General features: G+C 46.1%; 1 protein-coding gene across 1 annotated transcript in view; it reads right to left on the reverse strand.

Annotated features, from left to right (window-relative positions):
• TRPC3 (transient receptor potential cation channel subfamily C member 3) overlaps positions 1 to 22,282 on the reverse strand; it is an 80,090-nt gene that overhangs the window by 44,231 nt on the left and 13,577 nt on the right. The window contains exons 2-3 of the mRNA XM_027853770.1: positions 18,836 to 19,740; positions 5,798 to 5,986 (exon numbers count right to left, since the gene is read on the reverse strand). Coding sequence (XP_027709571.1) covers positions 5,798 to 5,986; positions 18,836 to 19,740 — 1,094 coding nt within the window. The remainder of the gene's footprint in view (positions 1 to 5,797; positions 5,987 to 18,835; positions 19,741 to 22,282) is intronic.

Here is a 22,282-nt window from a genome sequence, read left to right on the forward strand (position 1 = left end):
CTAACCTTCTCTTCCCTGACCTTCCTTGGCCTTCTCTTCCCTTCCCTGGCCTTCCTTTCCCTTTCCTCCCCTCCTCTTCTCTTTCCTTGCTTCCCTTTCCCTTCTCAATTGGTTTCCCTGCTTCAGATCTCTCCCTTCATCTTAATCTATCCGTCTTCACACCAGAGATTTTCCAAAAGCTTGAGTATAACCAGGCCACCCTTTCCTCAATAAACTACACTGGTTCTCTGCTATTTAGAGGACCAAAAATAAAGTCCTCTGCTTGGCATATCAAACTCTTCCCAACCTACCTTTGCAGTCTTCCCAACAGTCATTACTCCCATCCTCAATGGTCCAGACATCCTCAAAGACTTGCTGTCCTTCACAAGCAGTGCCACATTTCCCATCTCTGTGACTTAGCACTGGTCGTTCTCCATGCCCAGAATACTTTAGCTTTCCACCCCAACTCTGCCACTTAACAGTTTCTGTTTTCCTTCAACACTCAGCTCAGGTATCATCTTTATGAAGACACCTTTCCCGGCCCCAACACAGTAATCTGTGACTTTCTCTTTAGGAATCATGGAAACTTAGAGAGTAAGAGTTGAATTGTGAGGTGTGATTCTACAGAGGCATTGAGAAGAGATAGTTAATGGTGAGGTTTGAGTAAAAGCATGGAAGAGAGAGAGAGAGAGACAGAGAGAGAATGAATGAGGAAAAACTTTCTTGGGAGAATTGTTAACCTTTAATATGGTGAAAACATTATGAAGAAAATGTTATGAAGAATAAAGAAGGATGAAGGAACTTTTCCTGTCTCCATTGGAAAGAGACTGAGTGAGCTACAGTAAACAAAGGACAGAGAGGGCTTCTTTCTTTAGAGAATTATTTTAACTTTTATCTCACAAAAAGGAAGCACAGAATTCTTGAGAAGAGATTTGCTACCTTGAGACAACAGAATGCTAGGACTGGGTTGCAGAAGTGAGAAGCCGAGAGTTGTCGTGACAGCCAAAGGTGACTTTGACTGTGACCTTTCTCTATACACTGCAGTTGTCCTTGTGTTATTATTGGTTACTTTATTAATTAATTGAGTACCAGTTACTTTAATATGTATTTACCCAAGCAATAAAGGGCTTTGATATATACATAGAGGGATGAGTAACCAATTACAGGAAAAGAAATTTCTCCTGTTTACTAAAGAAATAATGTTTAATTTATTATCTATTAAATAAATTATGTTTAACAAACCAGGAAAGTACCAAACTAGTTGATTAATTAATAAGATATATAACTATAGTAGTTAATAAGGAAATATCTAAACATTCTACTGATTTTTTATATTTCCAGGGGGATATTTTTGAGTACCCCTGAATTACCCTAGATTTTGGGATCATGAGAATGATATTGTAAGAAGTCAAGTAGCAGGCTGAAGGGAAATTACATATGCTTCATATGAGGGGACAGAGAGAGACAGAGAGAGAGACAGAGAGAGAGAAAGAGAGAGAGACACAGAGAGAGAGAGAAAGAGAGAAAGAGAGAGAGACACACAGAGAGAAACAGAGAGAGACAGAGAGAGACAGAGAGAAACAGAGAGAGAGAGAGAGAGAGAGAGAGAGAGAGAGAGAGAGAGAGAGAGAGAGAGAGAGAGAGAGAGAGAATGAATTCCTAGACAGCCAGGATTTTTTGACTTCTGTCTCTGCACTCCCATGCCCAGCAGAGTGCTTAACACAGGGGAGGTCTTAATCAAGCTGACTAACTGTCTGAGTTACTTATGCCTACTTATGAAGTTAATACCAAAAGTCAGCTTGCAGATTTAAAAGTCTCAGAAGGAAAATTATTTTGTCATTACCTTTCTTTGTGTTGAATGCTTCTCTAAATAGTTACAAAGCCCTCAGCTCTAGGATGTGCCGGATAGAGTCACTACTTCTCAAACTAATCACTATGTGTAAGAGAGACGCAGCAGGGCAGAAGGCCCAGGCCACCGACTCTGAATTAGAGGACCTGAGTTCAAGAGGCAGCTCTGACACTTGATAGGTGTGTGGCTGGGGCCAAGGTGATTCACCTTATTCACCCTAAGTTTCCTCATTTGTAAAATGAGGCTCAAACTTTTCTTATCCTTGAGCTCTCAGACTCGTTGGGGGGAAAGTTCTCTGTAAACCTCAAAGCATGACACGAGCACACAGTCTTACAAAGAACCCCTGGATCGTGTTCTTTCCTCCCAAACTGCAGGCATCATCTTCAATATGTAACTCACAGCCAGTTCAACAACATGATAATGCAGTTTCATGAACGCCATGGGACACTGGAGAGAGAGCTCTCCGAAGTCCTGACGGGGAAATGCAAGCCTTGATATGCACCAGTGGTCACTGAATAAAAATCAGTCATTGATTGCCTCTGCCCCAACCCAGGATCAGCGGGGGAGGGACAATGAGGGAAATAGGCCAGTGCTTATTCTAGAGCGTGGCATTTAAAAGTGGCACCAGGAGAACTCAAATCATAGCTTGACAAGAGATCTTCCAGAGAATGAACAACCAATGCTGACTGATAAAGCAGGAGGGAGTCTTAGAGACACAGGCCCAAACCCTTTGTCACGTGGAGGGGGAGGCAGAGGACCAGTGAGGGGAGGGGTCAGACTAGGCCTTCTCTTCAACATGTATTTATCTTCTCCGCATCGCAGGGGTTAGGGGCGTAGCACCCCTGAGATCTCAAAACTCTGCGCAAAATTTTTTGGCCCTCCCTTCATGCCAGAGAAGAAGTCCGAATTATTATGGCATTAAAAGATAAAATATGTTGACATTATACAACCCTGTACATACATTTTATGCATTTCTGAGTTTCTGAACTTCTTCTGCATCATCTGCTGGTCTTTGCATGTCATCTGTGGCTTCCACAAAACTCCCCCCAAATTCCTATTTAATTTCTTATGCTGACCCATGACATATTGAAACCACGATAAGGAAAACAGTGATGTGGAAGAGATGGCTGTTTTATGTGCACCACCAGAGACTGAGTGATAGAAAGAGGGATGTGACCTGTGATTTCACTGGTACAGTACAGGGAATTCCTAAACCAGGAACCTCCCCTTACTGAGGCAGGTCAGCCCCTTCTTTGCAACTTGTCTTTTTTTAAACAAACTTATTATTTATTTTTAATATTTTTTTAAAAAATTTTGAGTTCCAAATTTTCTCCCTCATTCCCCCCCTACCCATTGAGGAAGCAAGCAATATGATATCAATTATTCACGTGAAATCATGCAAAATTGTGCAATTATACTGTGAAATCATTAAAAAAAATTCCTGGGGCAGCTAGGTGGCGCAGTGGATAGAGCTCCAGCCTTGGAGTCAGGAGGACCTGAGTTCAAATCTGGCCTCAGACATTTGACACTTATATTTGACAGACATTTGTGTGACCCTGGGCAAGTCACTTAACCCCGATTGCCTCACCAAAAAAGCAAAAAAAATTCCCTATTATCCATGTTGCATTTCAAAAGGCAAGAAAAATAAAGAAAGCGAAAAAATTATACTTCAATCTGCACTCAGAATTCATCAGTTCTCTCCCTGGAAGCAGCATTTTTCATCATGAGTCCTTCAGAACTGTCTTGGCTCACTGCATCGAGCAGAGTAGCTAAGTCTTTCACAGCAACTTACACAGTCTTAAAGCATTGCCTAGAGCAGTGAGGGGTTCAATGACTTGCCCAGGGTCCCAGGATGTATCCAATGTGGGACTTGAACCCAGGGCTTCCTCACTCCAAGGCCAACTCCTGACCCACTAAGCCACCCTGCCAAAAAGTGACAGAGCTGGGAATAGAACCTACATCTTCTGGATCCTAGTCTAATGCTCATTTCACTATCCATTATCCACACAGCTTCCCTTAGCATTCCCCCAGTGAGTGCCTTCCAAGGCATCACTGAGAGATCCACAGTATCCAGAATGGGGATGCTCATCACCCATGGTCCTCAGCCCCACCTGGCTGGACCACCTCTGCAGCACCGTGTTGCATTCTGGGCCCCACATTTTAGGAAGGACATTGATAAGAGCATCCCAAGGAGGGCAACCATGATAAGGATGATGGAGAATCCTGAGAGAGTGCCATGGAAGGAAAGGTTGAAAGATCTCCGAATGTTTAGTCTAGAAAAGACTCGGGGAGTCATGAAAATTGTCCTTGAATGCTTAAAGGACTGATATGTAGGAAATAAAAAAAGACTTTTCTGCATGGTCCAAAAAGGCAGAATTAGGAACAATGGGTGGACATTGTTGGGAGGCAGAACCAGATGTGATGGAAGGAAATACTTCTAACAGATAGCTGGGAGGCAGTGAATAGAGTCAGGAAGACCTAAATTCAAATCCAGCCTAAGACAGTTGTGTGACTGTGGGCAAATAACTTGACAGCTACCTGCCTCAGTTTCCTCAACTGTAAAATGAGGATCATAATAGCACCTGCCTCTCAGAGATGTTGTGAGGATCAAATGATATCATATTAATAAAGCACTTGGTCAAATGCTTAGCACATAGTAGGTTCTTAATATATGCTAATCTAAGGGCACCACCCCAAGGACACATCTTTGAGTTGTTTCTGATAGATCTGATTTTCCCTCTGATTTCCTCTCTGATTCCCTGATCCAAGGGAGAGTGTTTTCACTCTCTTCTATAGCACAGAAAAAAGTCCAGTTATCTGAGGGATTTTAAGAGTTGGGTTCATAGAATTACAGAATTTTAGGCCTGGGAGGAATCCTCAACATTCTTGATAAGTAGTCTTCCAAAAGGCCTTCAGTAATGGAGATCCCACCGCCACCCAAGCCACTCCAATCCATTTTGAATAGTTCTGACTCTTAGGAAGCTTGCCTGACCTTGTGGCCTTTGCAATGTCTATCAAGGGCTCCTATTCTGGGTCTTGGGACCAAACACAGTGTCTCTCCTCCACATAAAAGTCCTTCAAAGACTTGAACACAACTGTCATGCCCCCCACCCCCAAGCTCACCACCCCCAAATTCTCTGATGGCCTTCGACCATAATGAAATATCACAATAATTCTTTTTAGCAGATTATATAGTCCTGCTAACATCCTCCTCTGGTGCCAAAGCTGCGGTAGAGCATTCTGAGCCCGTATTGGCCTGTTCAGCCACAGTCAGACAGACCGTAACTGGACTCTAACGCAGTGATGTCATTTTGCTCCTCTCTGAGAATGAAGGGCAGCAACCAACTGTGGCGTGGAGGGAACCGAGGCTCTGACGGCAGCACCGACAGAGTGGAAGCTTTGGCAGGTTCTACCAAGCAGAAGGGGTTCGGGTCCCAGGTTCGTTGGCTCAGGACCAGCTACTCTCACTAAGCTTGGAGGTTCAGCAGTAATATTATTAATATTAGTTATTAACTAATAGCAATATTAATATTAATAACATAGCTAGAATTTACTAATATCATTACCAGGTTGGCTACAGAGTGACGATTTGTGTGTGTATGGGGGGGCATCCCTGTAATTTCATCAACGTGAAGGAACTTCCACGATGGAATCTCCTTCTAGCAATGCAGATAGGCAACTAATCTGTAACTAGCAGCCTTAGGGAATTTCCTGGGGCATTGAGAGATTAAACAACCTTCTGCGGTCACACAACCATGTGTGTTAGAAGCTAGACTTGAACCCAGACTTTCTTGACTCCAAGACGCTATCTCTTCAAGCCTTTAAATAGAATGGAAACTATTCCTTCTTTCACTAATTGCTCCCAATGTTTTTTTTTATTTCATTTTAAGTCCACTGGTATTCACAGCATGAGCACTAGATGATGCTTCAATATGGTGCTGGATGGCAAGGTACTCGTTGCCCACTCACCTTTTTTACTTCATACTTGATGGCTAGCTTTACACGACTAAGGGATGCCCTGTGGCGCTGCCCAGCTACTGGCTCCACTGAATCCACGTCTCCATTGAGGATGGCCTCAACCTCTTCGGAGTCTCGGCAAAGGTCTAGCACGCCCACCACGAAGTCTTTGCATTGCATGGAGAGCTTCCGATAGTCATTCTAAGAGGAAGACATCTGGAGATTAGTATTGAAGCTGGTGTTGGGTTGAAATTGATGCCCTAGGAACACACTTAAGAGCCTGGAGTGGGCAACCACATTCATCAAATAAGGGAGAACCCCTGGATGATACTGGAATCTCAATCTCTCTGTCTCTCTCCACCTGAAACTGCAGATCTGTTATATTCAACTTGCTATTCCTTTTTTTTTTTCCAGGAAATTGGGGTTAAGTGACTTGCCCAGGGTCACACCACTAGGAAGTGTCAAGTGTTTAGTCTGAGGCCAGATTTAAACTCAGGTCCTCAGGGCTGGTGCTCCATCCACTGCGCTACCTCGCTGCCCCTATTCCTTTTAAATATACAACAAAGTTACTGGGCAACTTTCTTTTTCCCCCTTCCCCTCCCCCCCAAGATGGCTATCATTAGATACAAATATGTGTGTGTGTATACACACATATACACACACATATACACACACATACACACACACATATACACACACACAAACATGTCAGTTCTTTCTCTATGCAGATAGCATCTTCCTTCATAAGATCTATGCAGTTAATTTGGGTATTTACACTGGTGAGAATAACTTAGTCGTTCAAAGTTATTCCTTTTTTTTTTTTTTGGCTAGGCAATGGGGTTAAGTGACTTGCCCACGGTCACACAGCTAGTAAGTGTTATGTGTCTGAGGCCGCATTTGAACTCGGGTCCTCCTGACTCCAGGGCCAGTGCTCTATCCACTGCGCCACCTAGCTGCCCCCTCAAAGTTATTCTTAAAATAATATTGCTGTTACTGTATATAATGCTCTCTCGGTTCTGCTCATTTCACTCTTCATTATTTCATGCAAGTCTTTCCATGTTTTTCTAAAATCCCTGAGTTCATCATTTCTTGTAGCACAGTAGTATTCCATTGCAATCAAAGGCCCCGACTTGTTCAGCCATTCCCCTACTGTTGGGCATCCCCTCAATTTCCAGTTCTTTGCCACCACAAAGAGAGCTGCTATAAATATTTTAGAACATATACTTTCCTTTTTCCTGATCACCTTTGGAAACAGACCTAATAGTGGTATAGCTGGGTCAAAGGGTACTGGCAACTTAAGACACTGGAATCTCAAAGGAACTCAAGGATCTTTGTAATCTTATTGTCGGAGACAAAAGGAAACTCCTTCTAAGATGGAAAGACGGTAGCTTGAGTGGTGGGGGACTGATCACAAGAGAGCTGACCAATTGGGTCTACCTTCCCAGTCCAGGGAGCGGTCTCCTGTCAGAAAGGGGCACCTCCTATGGAGCCAGACATGCATCACAGGTTCTTGCTCCAAGTCATGTGTTTCATCACCAGAACATAGTGAACTCCTGACTGGAGCCCAAAGACTGAGGTTGTATCAAACATGGCAAAGTCGATAGAGCACTGGCCTAGAGTTAGGGGAGACCTGAATTTAAACCCGGCCTCAGATATTTACTAGGTGTGGGACCCTGGGCAAGTCACTTCACCTCTGTCTGCCTCAGTTTTCTCATCTGTAAAAGGGGGATAATAATAGCACCTCCTTCCTAGGGTTGTATAGCTGTATACAGAGCAGATGGAAGGCTATGCTATCTCGAAGGGGAAGGCACGAGCAGCTCGGGTGGTCAGGGGATCAGAGAACACTCTTGAAGAAGGGAGGATCTGGGCAGAGTCTAGAAAGAAGTCAGGGAAACCAAGATGCTGAGGTGAGAAGGGAGAGCATGCCAGACACTGGGGACAGCTAGTGCAAAGGCACAGAGGTGGGAGATGGGCTGTAATGTTTGAGGAATAACAGAGTTGCTAGATCATAGAGTTGTTTGGAGAGGGAAGAATGGTCAGAATGCTGGACGGGTGGGAAGGGGCCAGGTTGTGAAGAGATCTAAATGCCCAACAGCATCCTGCAGGTGCTCTGGATACGGCAACATACGGTCAGGAGATGGTAACAGTGGTGTAAAACACAAACAGGGGCAGTTAGGTGGCGCCACAGTGCGTAGAACCCTGGGCCTGGAGTCAGGAAAACTCATCTTCCTAAATTCAAATCCAGCCTCAGACACATACTAGCTCTGTGACCCTGGTCAAGTCACTTCACTCTGTTTGCCTCAGTTTCCTTATCTGCAAAGTGAGCCGGAGAAGGAAACGGCAAACTACTCCAGAACGTTGCCAAGAAAACCCCAAATGGGAACCTGGAGAGTCGGGAACAACCGAACAACCACAAATAAAACACAAACGGCATCAGCAAAGTTTTTAAAAAGAAAAGGAAGAGCAGAGGGAGACAAAAAGGAAAAGACGGAAAGGAGTGAGGAGAAGAAAGGAAGTGACTTGCTCAAGGTCACACCACCAACTCATGCCACGAGTGGGACCAGAACCCAGGTTCCCTGACTCCAGAATGCTGCCTTGTGACCTCTCTTACACTTGTACCTCTAATTCCAGGTCATCGGAAACCCAGCAGAGGTTTCCCCAGACCCAAGCCCGTGCGGACTCCTCAGCTCCGTCTCCACCTTCCTAAGGACGGTTCCTGTGAGCGCTGAGGACACGTCCGTGCCCGTGGAGCCGGAAGGAGACGGCGAGGCTGGTGACATGTAAGCGAATCCCCAGGGGTTGCAGAATATTGATAACTGTGAGAACATTTTCCAGGACGCTGGGACTCACACTCGGCTAAAAATATTCTGTGAATGAATCTTTCATCCATGTGCACATCTCCAGAGTGCAGAGCATCATCACCGAGCGGCCGAGCGGGGCTCACTGTCCTCTGCTCCTTCCCTGACAAATGAAGCCCCCTGAGCTGAGGCTCTGGCCGCCCCTAAAGGGGCCCAAGGTCCCTTCTTAGAAAGCAGGTCCCCTCTGATCCCCCAGGACCCCACAGGTTCAGCTTTCCCAGAATAATAATAACAGCGAGCACTCATGCAGATCACTTCGCAAAGGTCTGCAAAGTGCCCTACATACCTCGTCCGAATAGACCCTCACAATCACCATGTGAGGAGGGCACTGTTACTTCTCACATTTAATAAATGAGGAAACTGAGGCTGAGAAGCTAACTGATTTGCAAGGGGAGCGGTCACAATGCTAGTAAGTTTCTGAGGTAAGACTTGAACTCAGGTCTTCCTGCCTCCAGGTCGAACACTCCACCCACTGCAGCAATGACTAGGCAAGTGTGTCTGGCATTACTGTAGAGTTTTCCTGTTTAAAAAGCACTTTACAAACACAATTTCATTCAAGCTTCACAGTCACTGTCGAGGGGGGCACAACAGGAGTTCTTTGTTTTAGTTCTTTCCTCTGGATCTGTGATTTCATTGGTGGGGGAAAGGCGGCGAGAGAGGGGTCTGCGGCTGAGCTGCTGATCTGCGTTAGTAGAGGGAGTGTCCACGCTGGGAGCTCCCGACACACACTGATGAAATCACAGGTCTGAATCTCCCTGGCCCCACCAAATAAGTCAATACGTACGATCTTACACCCAAGCCATAAGCAGCTACTTAATCCCCACACCATTTACCAGCCCCTCCGGTGCATAACACAGTAGCACATAGTAGGCACTTGCTGATTGACTGTCTGACTGACTGACCAACCTCTCAAGTCAGAGTCATGAAGACGGGTGGGGAAAACATCAAAGCTTCGCCTACAATGAGTCCTTTGCCTTGATACTTTAGAATCAGAGAAAGGGAGGGGGCCTAATTTAAGGTCTCCATGGGCGGTGAGAGCTTCAGGCTCAGAGACTAGAAATGCATACGGAGACCAGATCAGTGTTCTCCTCCAAAGAGGGGGAGGCAAGTGGCCAGCAGCACCCATCCAGGATTCTGGCAGGACTTTGCGAAAACAAGGGTCCCTCTTCTGTCTGCTCCTCAAGGATTAAGCAGAACACCTTGGAAAAGGCCTGTTGGTCTCCTGAGGCCCGTCTCCTTGCTGGATGTTCGAGCACAGACTCCTCCTTGGGACATCTTCATGCTCATCCTCAGCCCCGGGGACACTCATGGAAACATGTGCGGAATGGACGTTGGCCATTTCCTCACTGTCCAGGTAGGAGAGGCCCTCACTGGACAGTCAGCCTTCTGGCACCCTCCCCAGAGCCGGGGGAGACCCCGGGAATCGACTCCTGACTCTGCAAGCTGTAAAATGAGCTGCTCAGAGCAGACAACCTCTAACATCCCTTCCAGGTCTAAGTAGCCAGCCAATAAGCATTTATTAAGCACCCACTGTGTGCCAGGCAATGTGCTAAGCCCTGGAGATACAAAGAGAGGCAAAAGACAGTTTCCGATCTCCAGGCACTCCTAGACTAACAGGGGAGACAACATGCAATTAATTCTATATAAACAAGATAACAGACAGAATGTAATTAACAGAGGGCAGGCACAAGAATTATGGGGACTGGGAAAGGCTTTAGGAAATATTTTTTGGACTGTACAAAGCTCAGGAAGGATGCGGACTTTTCTACACATACACAGAACACATGAGCTGAGAAACAAAGGCACGTTACCAGTAAGATAAGTTCTAAGCAAAATGTCTTGTTCTCAACATCTTGAGAGGCAGCTTGGTAGAAAGGATAGGGGACGAGCCTTGGAAGTCAGGAAGAGATAGCTTTAAAACCTGCGTCAGATATGAACAGGTATCTGTATGTGCACACACACACACAAGCACATATATGTGTACATGTATGAACATATACATGTGTGTATGTATGTTTGCATAGCTTGCTAACAATATATAATACACAATGTGTATGTATATATGCTATAAATATACTAATACCATATATATACACTAACATATATAAACTAATATTATATATGTACTAACATTGTATATAGATATACCAACATATACATATACTGACATTGCACATATATACACTAACACTATATACCAACTATATTCTTATTATTTCTCTCTCTCTCTCCTAACATTAACTAAAGGAAAGCACCACTAACTCTGGCTCTCTTATTTGCCTTGAGCAAGCCTGTCCATCACATTGCCTGTCAAGATTCATCTGCTTTCTTCAACCTGAGTTGTGACGTTGTTATGGATTTTTTCCAGGCTGCTTTTCACTTGGTAACTTGTCTCTTTATCTTCTTCAGCTCAGTGTCTTTCACCATACCTCCGTTTGGCCATCTGGACCACACTGCGAAAGGTCAGCTGGCGCCAGTCAGCTGGTGCTCACTTTAGGGGAAGTACAAAACCCAGACCTACCGACTCCTGGTCTCCTCGTCTCATCACTCCTACTTAGGGAGTAATTAACTTCTAATCCTTTTTGCCCCTTAAGAGGGAAAAGAAGGCTCACCTCTAAACCTCAGAGAATTCCCTGAAATGACTAAGTTGCAAGCCAGGGCTGGTAATCAGTACAAAATGTTGTCGAGTTTGGGGCAGCGGGGTGAGAAGAAAGAGGACGAATATTGGAGCCAGATCCCGGCTTTCTAGTTCTGACTTTGCTATTATTACCTACCCTGGCTGGATGGGATAACTGAGGCCAGAGCCAAGACCACACACAAGTTTGTCTTCTCAGAGCAAAAATCTAGTTGCGAATGAGCTCCAAAAAAATGTGGACTTCTCCCAACAAGGATTAGGGCTCCGAGATTTGCTGGAAGTCACTCCCTCATCTTCAAGTGAGAAACCAAACTTTCTTGGGCAAAAACTCCTCCATGAAGGGATTTGATGTTCACAAGTTTGTAACCTTGGCTATGGCCTCAGTTTCCCCATACATAAAACAAAGAAGGTAAGCTAGCTGGTTTCTAAGGTCCCTTCCAGCTCTAAAATTACATGATCGTGTATGCTGATGCCAGGGCCTTTAAAGTGACTGCTCTGTGGTAACCATGGTCTTCACTCCTTACAGGGTTCTCCTCTGACCTAGGCCAGTTCTGCTGTTCTACTTTCCAGACAAGGAAACTGAGACAAAGTGGAGTCCAGTTCTTGTCTTGGGCTCATAGAGTCACAGCATCTGAGAGCCAGAAGGGACCTTTATGACTGTCCAGTGTAACTCACGTCTGAAAAACAATCCCGACCACAATAGACCCTGACAGATACTCCTCCAAGGTCTGACTCAAGTCTGACTACAGTGAGGGAGGAGTCACTACCTTCCAAGCCACCCATTCCATTTGAGGACAGCTTAATCGTAAGGAGGTTTCTTCTAACACGGAGCCCAGAGGTGCCTCTTCACAACTTCACCCTAAGTCCTAGTTCAGTCATTTTTTTCAGTCATGTTCAACTCTTCATGATCCCATTTGGGGTTTTCCTGGCAAAGATTCTGGAGTGGTTTGCAATTTCCTTCTCCAGTTCATTTTACAGATGAGGAAACTAAGGCAAACAGGGTGAAGTGACTTGCCTCGGGTCTCCTAGCTGGTAAGTGTCTGAGGTCGGATTTGAACTCAGGAAGATGAGTCTGACTCCAGACTGGGCACTCTATCCACTATAGGGGCCATGGTTCTGTTGTTTAAAAGAACACTGACCACAAGGCCTCACCAGTATAATCTAAATCAAAGCGTTTGCCTTCTCAAGGAAGGTGGGAGAAGTGGGAGGGAGGCAGAGAATTTGAAACTCAAAATTTTAAAGAGTGATCATTAAATTTTTTTTACATGTAACTGGGAAATATTCAGCAAAACAAAAATTAAAAAAAAGAACAATGCCCATTCAATAGACTGTAAAAGGAAAGAGAATAGCTCTTGCTTTCTCATTCTTCTCTCTGGAATGTGTGGCATGGGGCTCTTTCCTTGGGACTTCCTGTGACAGGGAGGCAAAGGTGCCTCCCTCCAAGCGCCCAGACCACGCGCTCCTCCAAGTGGATCTGAGTCAAGATCTCAAGACTATGACTGACTCTTCTGCTTGGTGTTTCTTTCCCTAAGTATAGGTGACCGAACAGTGATCCTGAGATGTACATTTCCAGCCTTGGAAGCAGCCCTATGAGATGGAGAAATGGAGTGCTCCAAGGTCATCGAGCCATCGCTGATTGCACGATGAGTGGTGTTCCCTGCAATTACTATAATGTTTCTCAAGGAAGTACCACCATCCTCCAGAAGACGAGCCCAGACCCTGCCTGGCTTGCCAAAAGATACGGACTTTGAGGGAGTTACTGGTTCAGGACATCGAAAACAGATGTTCTGGGTTACTATTTCATGTTTTAGTTTTTATCAATGAACCTTATTGGTCTTTTGTGTTTCAAGCTTTTTTTTTTCAGTGAAGGAAAAAAAATCTATCCTATAAATGATTTACATATTTCATTCAATACCTTTAAAATAATATTATGATTAGCATTTTTATAGCCCTTTAAGGTTTGCAAAGTATTTTACAAATATTATCTTATTTCACCCTCACAACAACCCTGGGAAGCAGGTGCTATTATTATCCCCATTTTACAGCTGAGGAATCTGAGGTAGACAGAAATTAAGTAACTTGCCCAGGGCTGCACAGCTAGTAAGTATCTGAGGCCAGATTTGAACTCCAGTACTTTAGGTCTCCAGGCCCAATGCTCCATCTATTGTGCCATCCTTTTAGGGAGACCCTAGACATGACTCAAACCTAATAAACTTACTCTAAGTGGTTTTCCCAGGGGCTTCAGGGTGTCCATCCACATAAAGGTCAGAGAATGTGAGGGGGAAAAAAGCCTGACCCTCTTTAGAAGCCACAATTCCTTCAGGATAGAGCTCGGTCCTCAGGAACCTTGAGCTAGGGGCCCCAGGGAGGAGCACCTCTGGAACAAGAAGGTTTGTATTTCTACTTATGGACCTTGTCTGAATCTGAGGGGTTGATTCCCAAACAAGCCCAAATGTTTAATCCATCTTTTTGAGCCCCACATCCATTGTGAAGGCACATCTGGGTTTGTCTGCTTTCTTTTAAGCTAAGCCTGACTGTCACCGTGTTGGGTGAGTTCAGACCTCGATCTGGTGTGCTCCGTATTGCTGGGACACCTGGAGAGGTTGTGTTGGGGTTTCCATTTGGGTTGTTCTTTATCCATTGTGGGAAACGTATAGGTTGCCATTTGTGCTACAGGGATCCATGGAGGAACCCAGTACACTTTGGTTAGGAGATGACTTCCAGGCAACCCCTGGTCACTAATCCCTGTTGGGAGAACCTAGAACTTGTTCTAGGAATTCATTTGGGCCTAAATACTCTCACAAGGAGAAGAAACTAAGCTTTCCCATTTTTTCTCCAATAGATTGCCCCTCTGCATCCCCATTCTTTCATTCGTTTTCAATCCCTCTCTGTCTACTAGCTCATTTACTATCACCTACACACTCACCTGTGTCTCCCTCATCCTGGGAAGAAACCTTCATTTGATCCTTCCATCGCTGATAATTCTCATTCTTTATCTCTTCTGCCCTTTGTAGCTTAACTCCTCAAAAAGCCTGTTTGCAAGAGGTGCCTCCACCTTCCCTCCTTTCACTCTCTTCTTAATCCTTTACAATCCGGCTTCCAACTTGCCATCCAAACTGCTCTCTCCAGAGTTACTAATGATCTCTTTATTGCCAGATCTTAAGAATTTGCACAATCCACTCTCCTTGACCTCTTTTCAGCCTTTGGCACTGCTGGATCGACCTCTTCCACGATACTTTCTTCTCTCTCCTGGTTCTCCTCCTCCCTCTCTGACCACCGCTTCTCTGTCTCCTTTGCTGGATCCTTCCCCAGATCTCCCAACCACAGGCGTCCCTCAGACCCTCTTCTCTTCTCCCTCTCTACGGCTTCATTTGATGATCTCATCAGCTCCCATGGATTTAATGACCATCTCCATGCTGACGATTCTCAAATCTAGCCTTCCTGCCTCAGTCTCTTTGCTGATGTCACCTCTCCAACTGCCTTGTAGATATCTCAAACCCCACACATCCAAAAAGAACTCATTATTGTTACCCCTAAATCCTCTCCTTCCTCCACCTCCCCTATCACTGGAGAGGGCAGCGCCATCTTCCCAGGTCCCCCAGGCCAGCAGCCTACGAGTCACCGTGGATTGTTCACTATCTCACCCACTGGATTGACTTTAAAAGGAGAGAACGGCTCCCACTCATCCATTCTTCTCTCTGAGAGATGAAGCATGGTGCTACCCTCTCTCTGGGAGTTGTTGTGATAAGAAGGCAGGGATGCCTCCCTCCAGTCTAACCCTCATTATCTAACTGTTATCTTAACTTTCCCCCTCCATGCCCAAGCTGTTGCCAAGGCCTGTTGATTTCCCCTTTAGGGCATCTCTAGAACATGCCCCCTTCTTTCCTCCGACACTTCCACCGCTCTAGTGCAGGCCCTCATGGCTTTATGCCTCAATTACTGTGATGGCTGCTGGTGGGTCTATCCATCTCCAGTCTCTCCCCATTCCAATCCATCCTCCTTTCAGTCACTAAAGTGCAGATCTGACCATGTCATTTCCTTACTCAACACACTTCAATGGTTCGCTGCTGTCCAGGATCAAATACAAAATGCTCTGTTTGGTATTCAAAGCCTTTCAAAACCTAGTGCCCTCCTCCCTTTCCAGTCTTTTTACACCTTACTCCCTGTCTCTTACTCTGACACCAGCCTCCTGACTGTTCTATGAACAAGGCACTATCTCTCAGCCCTGGGCATTTTCTCTGGACGTAATCCACCCACGGAATGCTCTCCCTCCTCCACTCTGCCTCCTGACCTCCCTGGCTTCCTTAAGTCCCAACTAAAATCTCACTTTCTACAGGAACACTTCCCTAACCTTTCAACTCCAGGGCCTTCCCTATCTTTTTTTTTCCTATAAAATTTTTGATATGAAATATTACAAGCTAGAACAAATCAGGGTGGAGATATGACACTTGATGAGAAGCACGGAAACATAGGAAGAGGGTTAACATTTCATTGATGACTTGGAGATAGTAATAATAAGCCTAGATACCATAGTGAGAGGCACCATAAAATTTATTTGCACACAAAAATATTGGGGAAAATAGTAAAAACCTATTTTGACATATAAGAACTACAATTTATGATAGTGAGGAAACCAAAAATATCCCCCTCTTTGCTTGGGATTGGAAGCAAACCACTGTACATTTTACAAAGGAGACTGAAGCCCAGGGAGGTCAGGGGCCTCAGGTGGTAAGTATCAGAGCTGTGATTCAATCTTTTGATTGAATCCTCTGAAGCCCAACTTTGGGTTCTCTCCAATACACTCCACTGCCTCCTGGGAAAAGAGGAGATTTTGTCCAGTGCCAATGACCTGGATTGTATCAACATTCATTCGGAATTGCTGCGACATTTGTCTTGAGGAAATTTACATTTGCCAATTCTTTTTTAAAGTGATGCCAAAATGTACTGTTTGCTTTTGGTCACATCCTTGGCTACGGATTTCAGGGGTAGGAGTTCTCCACATTTTTATAAATGAATCATAAAAAGTAATATTCTACACTAAGGTTTTATCTCCAAAAGATCTTCGAAGGGAGTTGATTCAATTCAAACAACATTTGTTAAATGTTGGCAATAGCAGGGCACGTCGGACTCACACATGAATCAGTATCATATGCTGGTTTTCAACAACACTCTACTTCTTTTGCCGTGTACAATTGAAGGCTGTGCTGAAGTGCCAACAGAAGCGGGCAACAAAGAAGCCTTGCCAGGCAGAGGGGCCTTCAGAGCTAGGACAGGGCAGAGCCACCGGTGTGGCCTTCCCACTGTTAGCCCAGCAGGGCAGGCAATGTCCCGATCACCACAGAACCACTGATCTAACAACAGCTGGTCCTATAAAGCACTTACCTTGCAAAACGCTTTACAAATATTATCTCATTTGATCTTCATAACCACCCTGTGAAGAAAGTGTCATTACTATCCCCATTTTAAGGATGGGGACACTGAGGCAGACAGAGCTTAAGTGACTTGCTCAGGGTCACACAGCTAGTAAATGTCTGAGGAAGGATTTGAACTCAGGTCTTCCTGACTCCAGGCCCAGCATTCTATCCAGTACCTCACCTTATTGCTTTATTAACACTGAGAACCACTTTAATGTAAGATCCTCTTACAAGATCATAGATTTAGGGTTAGAAGGGACCCTAAAAGTCATCTAGTCTAAACCCTACCCCCTCATTTTACAGATGAAGACAGAAGGAAAGGAAGATCCTATTAAAATACGTGTGTGTGTGTGTATGTGTGTGTGTGTGTGTGTGTGTGTGTATAAGAGAAGGAAGGGGGACAGAGACTGAGGTGAAGCAATTAATTAGTGCACACAATTAACGGCAACAGAGGAGGAGAAATCTGGGGTTAAGAATACCAAGCTAAATCTCCATTTTTTTTAAAAGACATAAACTGTCTCTAATTACTCCTAGGGGCAGCTAGGTGTTGCCACAGTGGATAACGTGCTGGGCCTGGAGTCAGAAAGACTCATCTTTCTGAGTTCAAATCCAGACTCAGACACTTAACTAGCTGCATGACCCTAGATAAGTCATTTTACCCTGTTTGCCTCCATTGCTTCATCTGTGAAAAGACCTGGAAAAGGAAATGGTAAACTACTCCAATATCTTTGCCAAGAAAATCCCAAACAAGGTCATGAGGAGTCGGACACGTTTTAAGAACAATGCTCCAGAGCATGGGAGCAGACAGAGCACCATGGTTTGGGATGGTGTGAGTCTAACCACTAAGGTCTGTAACTCCCCATGGAACTTCCCCATCACTCCCCTAGGCTTCCCCCATTATGTCCACTGAATCAAACCAGTCCAGTAGAAAAACAACCAATAGCACTTGGTTTGGTATCACACGGATTTGGGATCACATGGTATCACATACATCCTTCCAGTTCTTGACCAAGTGACTTAGCCTACTGTGGCCTCAGTTTCCTCATTCCTAAAATGAGAGGACTGGCCTAGCTGACTTCCAAAGCCCCCTACGTGGCAAATTCTAACTGGATGTTCTAAACATCAAGCAATACCCATCCCCCAGCAGTCAGTCCATCAGCTGGCCCATCAGTGAGCCATCTGTGAAGCCCAGCTTCACCGAGCCCCCAAGCCATAAGTGGCAGTCTCGAAAGGATCACAGGATCTCAGATTTAAAACCAAAAAGAACCTTCCAAGGACAGAGTTCAGTCCCTCCATTTTATCCATGAAGAAAGTGAAGGCCCAGAGGCAGGGGGCTTTGTCCAGCATCTGAGGTGGAATTCCCAGCTCGGACCTTCGGCCTCCCAGCCCAGCATTCTGCCTCTTTAATGGTCCCCCAGAGCACCCACAATCACAGAGACCAGCGAATGCACAGCCTAAGCCGGTTTTAACCTCTTTTTGGTCTCAACAGAGATTTCAGGGGGTACATAAAGTTGAATGGGGTAAAAAAAAATTTCTATCTTTATTTCAACACACTTGGTTTCCTTTGTACTCCTAGGTACTGAATTTCATGCACTTAAAACCATTCTCCTGAAAAGGGGAGGGGGTGGGGGGAAGGGAGGTTATAGGCTTTGCAAGCTAGCCAGAGGGGTCCATGACTCAAAAAAAGGCTGAAGAGCACAATCACCCTGCTAAGAGGAGTAGCCCCAAACGATACTTGCCTTATCTCTCGGCACCATTCCCACTCGTCAACGGACACACACACTCATGCACACTCCCGCTCACACGCTCACTCGTGCTGGCGCACACTCACTCGTGCAGGCACACTCAGGGTTACACAATTCACATCCACCCACACTCGTGCACGCGCACTCCCGCACACACGCTCACTCACGCGCGCACACACCCGTGCTCCCACACACACGCACACACTCCCTCGTGCTCACACACGCACACACACTTGTGCTAGCGCACGCACACCCACGCTCCCACCCACTCTCCCACTCGTGCTCACACACACACCCGTGCTCACACACCCACGCATGCACACCCACGCTCCCTCCCGCACACACCCCCCCCAGAGCGCGCCGGCCCCCCCCTCCAGCCGGGGGCCCCCCCGCCTCACCTTGAACTCCTTCTCGACGTTGGCCAGCCTGGCCAGCTCGTCGCTGAGCTCGAGCGCCGTGAGCACGGGGTCCTCGCTGGCCAGGGCCAGGTAGGCCGGGCTGGCCAGGCCGCGGTAGGCGTTGATGCGCGAGCGCGAGCGGCTGAACGCGTCGCGCCGCTGCTTGTCGGCGCAGTCCCGGCACTTGCAGAAGTAGTCGTGCGGCCGCTCGATGCGCGCGCCCCTGCTCAGCAGCATGTGCACCACCTCGTACCTGTGGCAGTGCGCCGCCAGGATGACGGGCGTGACGTCGGGGGAGAAGCGCGTGCCGTCCTCGTCGTAGGCGTAGAAGTCGTCGGCGCGCGGCCCCTGCTCGCTGGGGCTCAGCGTCAGGCGGCGGCCGGCAGCCGCGAAGCCCGGGTGGCCCAGCAGCGCCTCGACGATGCGCACGTAGCCCTTGCTGATGGCCAGCAGCAGCGCGTCGCCGATGCGGCCCAGGTCGGCCTTCTTGAGCAGCAGCTCCGTCACCTCCAGGTGCTCGTTGCCCACGGCCAGCTGCAGCGCGTTCTGGCCCATGTAGTCCACGCAGTTCACGTTCAGGGTCCGCGACTCGTCCAGCATCTTGCGCACGACCGGGATGTTGCCGTACTCGGCGGCGTCCAGGAAGCGCTCCTCCTCGGCGGTGAGGCTCGGGCCGCGGGCGTCGAACATGAAGGCCGGGCCGCGCACCGCCTGCCGCCGGCCCTTCTCCCTCGTGGCCAGCCGCGTGGTCGCCGGTGGGCTTCGTTCCGCGGACCTAATTAGCAGCAAGGAGAAAGTCAGTGGAGGCGACGACAGCCGGCACCACCCCCCCTCGACACCTGCCCCTTCCAGGCCGCCGAGCTCCAGATCCCGCTTGGCACTCGGCAAGGTCACCCGCAGCCTTCCTTTTGCCCAATGCCAGCCGTTAATTAAAGATTCTACCAGGGGGCTGTGAACTTCAGAAAAATATTTTGATGACTGTTATTTCAATATAAGTGGCTTCCTCTGGTTAGGTTTGGTTTTTGCCTTTAAAAACATGATTCGGAGAAGGGGCCCTTAAGCTTCGTCAGACTGACAGAGGGGGGTCCGTGACACAAGAAGGGTTAAAGGCTGCCTTGCTTTTTATTGATTGTATCCCTAGCTCGTAGGACAGAGCCTGGCGCCTAGTAGATGCTTAATAAACATTGATTGATCGGGTTAGATTATATTGGATTAGATGGAGGTGACCCAGTTAGTAAGAATGTGAGGCGGCATCTGAACTCAGATCTTCTGACCCCAAGTCCGTCGTGTACAGTGTGCCACCCTGGTGTCTCACGGATCAGGAAGTGGGAGAAAACAACAGTTCGGGATTGGAACTCCTAGGAGGCCATTTGGCCGAAACAGTATGTTTCACTCCATGAATGGGGAGTAGTGAGAAGTAAGGCTGAAAACGTAGCTGGAAGCTGGATCGTAGAGGCTCTTCAATGCCAGGTGAAAGTATTTCATCCTAGAGGCAATAGTGACCCACTGAAGATTTTTGATTTCAGGGGTGGTGGGGTCAGATCTGTGCCTTAGGAAAATGATTTTGGTAGCTGTATGAGAGACAGCTTGTGAAGGGAAGAACTGGGGGGCAGGAAACGACTATTGGAAGAGTCCAGTGTCAAACATGCTTCCAGCTAGCAGCATGCAGCCAACAATACTGCAGCCTGAGCTGGATTAAAATGCGATTGGGAAACAGTTAACAAAATATGTGAAAATACAATAGAACATAGATAATGCTAACATGTAATTTTCTAAGTCAATCTGTCACCTGTTTTATTTGAGTTTAACACCACTAGGCCAGGATAGAGGTGAGGGAAGGAAAGAGGGGGCTGGTTTTGGAAGAGGGAAAGAAAGGACCGATGAGAAGATTTCTTCGTCACCTGTTGAACAAATCACTTCATCTCTCTGGGCCTCAGTTTCCTCATCTGTCAAATGAGGTGGGGAATGGGAGGTGGGGGGGTAGCCTAGCTGGCCTCTGAAGCCCCTCCCAGCTCCAGGTCTAGCTAGATCTGTGGGCTGGAGGCTGTGGGGGTCAAATTGAAGGACCATCATTGATTGTTCACATCTGCCTCTTAGGGTAAAAAAAGGTTTTTTGGTTGAATATATCCTTTCAAAATCACTAAGATCAATCAACGATCTTTTTTAAAAATTTACTTATTTATTATTAGTTTTCAGCATTCACTTCCATAAGAATCAACAGTCTTTACTGGGCACTGACCACATGCCCACAACAATCTGAACCATAGCAATCATAATGGTGCTTTTACTGGGTGCCTTCCACCTTTTAAAGAAGAATAAGTGAGGTGACTGGAATTTTCATTATGGTTCAAATCTTTTAAAGCCAGGCCCAAAAAAAAATCATTTTTCTGCACTGTACTTTTTTCTAGGAGGAAAATGGAGACACATCTTTCCTCCAAATTTCCTCAGATATATATGAGATTGAATGTAATTATCTTTTGAAAGATCATAAGCTCTTTCCACAAGGTTGCCTTTCCTCCCAAACTCTTCTCTGTGACCTTATTAACCATCCCCTGCATTTCAAAAAGTCTAATCTAATTGTAATGCCAACATCTACCTTACTGTCTTCTACGACTCCTGCTACTTGAATTCTCAAGATGCAGTCTTTTTTTTAAATTGTTTTTATTGTCTTCTGTTCTTACATTCCCTCTCTATCACCTCCAGGATCAAATAAAAACTCTGTTTAGCATCTGAAGCTCTTCCTAACCTGGCCCCTTCCTACCTTTTCTGTCTTCTTACACTGAATTCTCCTTTGTTAAGTGCACATTCTAGCAACACAGCACTGGCCTAGACGCGGTCCCTCAAACATACCACCCCACCTGTTGTCTCTATGTCCTTGCATTGGGTGGCCCCCATTGCTCTTCCCTTTCATTCATGCTCGCTAGTTTCCCTGATGGATTCAGAATGCAGATTAAAACCTATTTTTCTCTTTCTTTATTTTTCTAGGGTTTTTTTTTTTTTGGAGAGGGGAAATGTGGCTATTGTGGAAATATGTTTTGCATGAATTCATATATATAATGTTTATCATCTTTCTGGTATTCTCAGTGGGTGGGGGAGGAGTGGTGGAAGGGAGGGAATTTGGAACTGAAAATAAAAATAAAATGTCTTAAAAACAGCTGTGGTGTGTAAGAAAGGTATTGAAACTTAGAAGTCAAGGCTCTCCTCACATTACTGGCTTTCAAAGCCAATGAGACTGTCAGATTGAAACGGAATGTTGAGGAAAGCAGCACTGTGTTTGTTTTTCATGTATTTTATGTGAGTGTGAACAAGAATTGAAAAACTTTTCTGGTTGTACCCATAGGAATGTCCAACTGCTTCCAATCTACTTAAATTTGAATCTTCACACACACACACACACACACACACACACACACACACACACACACACACGAGCACTTTCAGTAAATA

This window comes from Vombatus ursinus, unplaced genomic scaffold (genome assembly GCF_900497805.2).
Source record: "Vombatus ursinus unplaced genomic scaffold, bare-nosed wombat genome assembly UNPS02010193.1, whole genome shotgun sequence".
Lineage (NCBI taxonomy): Eukaryota > Metazoa > Chordata > Mammalia > Diprotodontia > Vombatidae > Vombatus > Vombatus ursinus.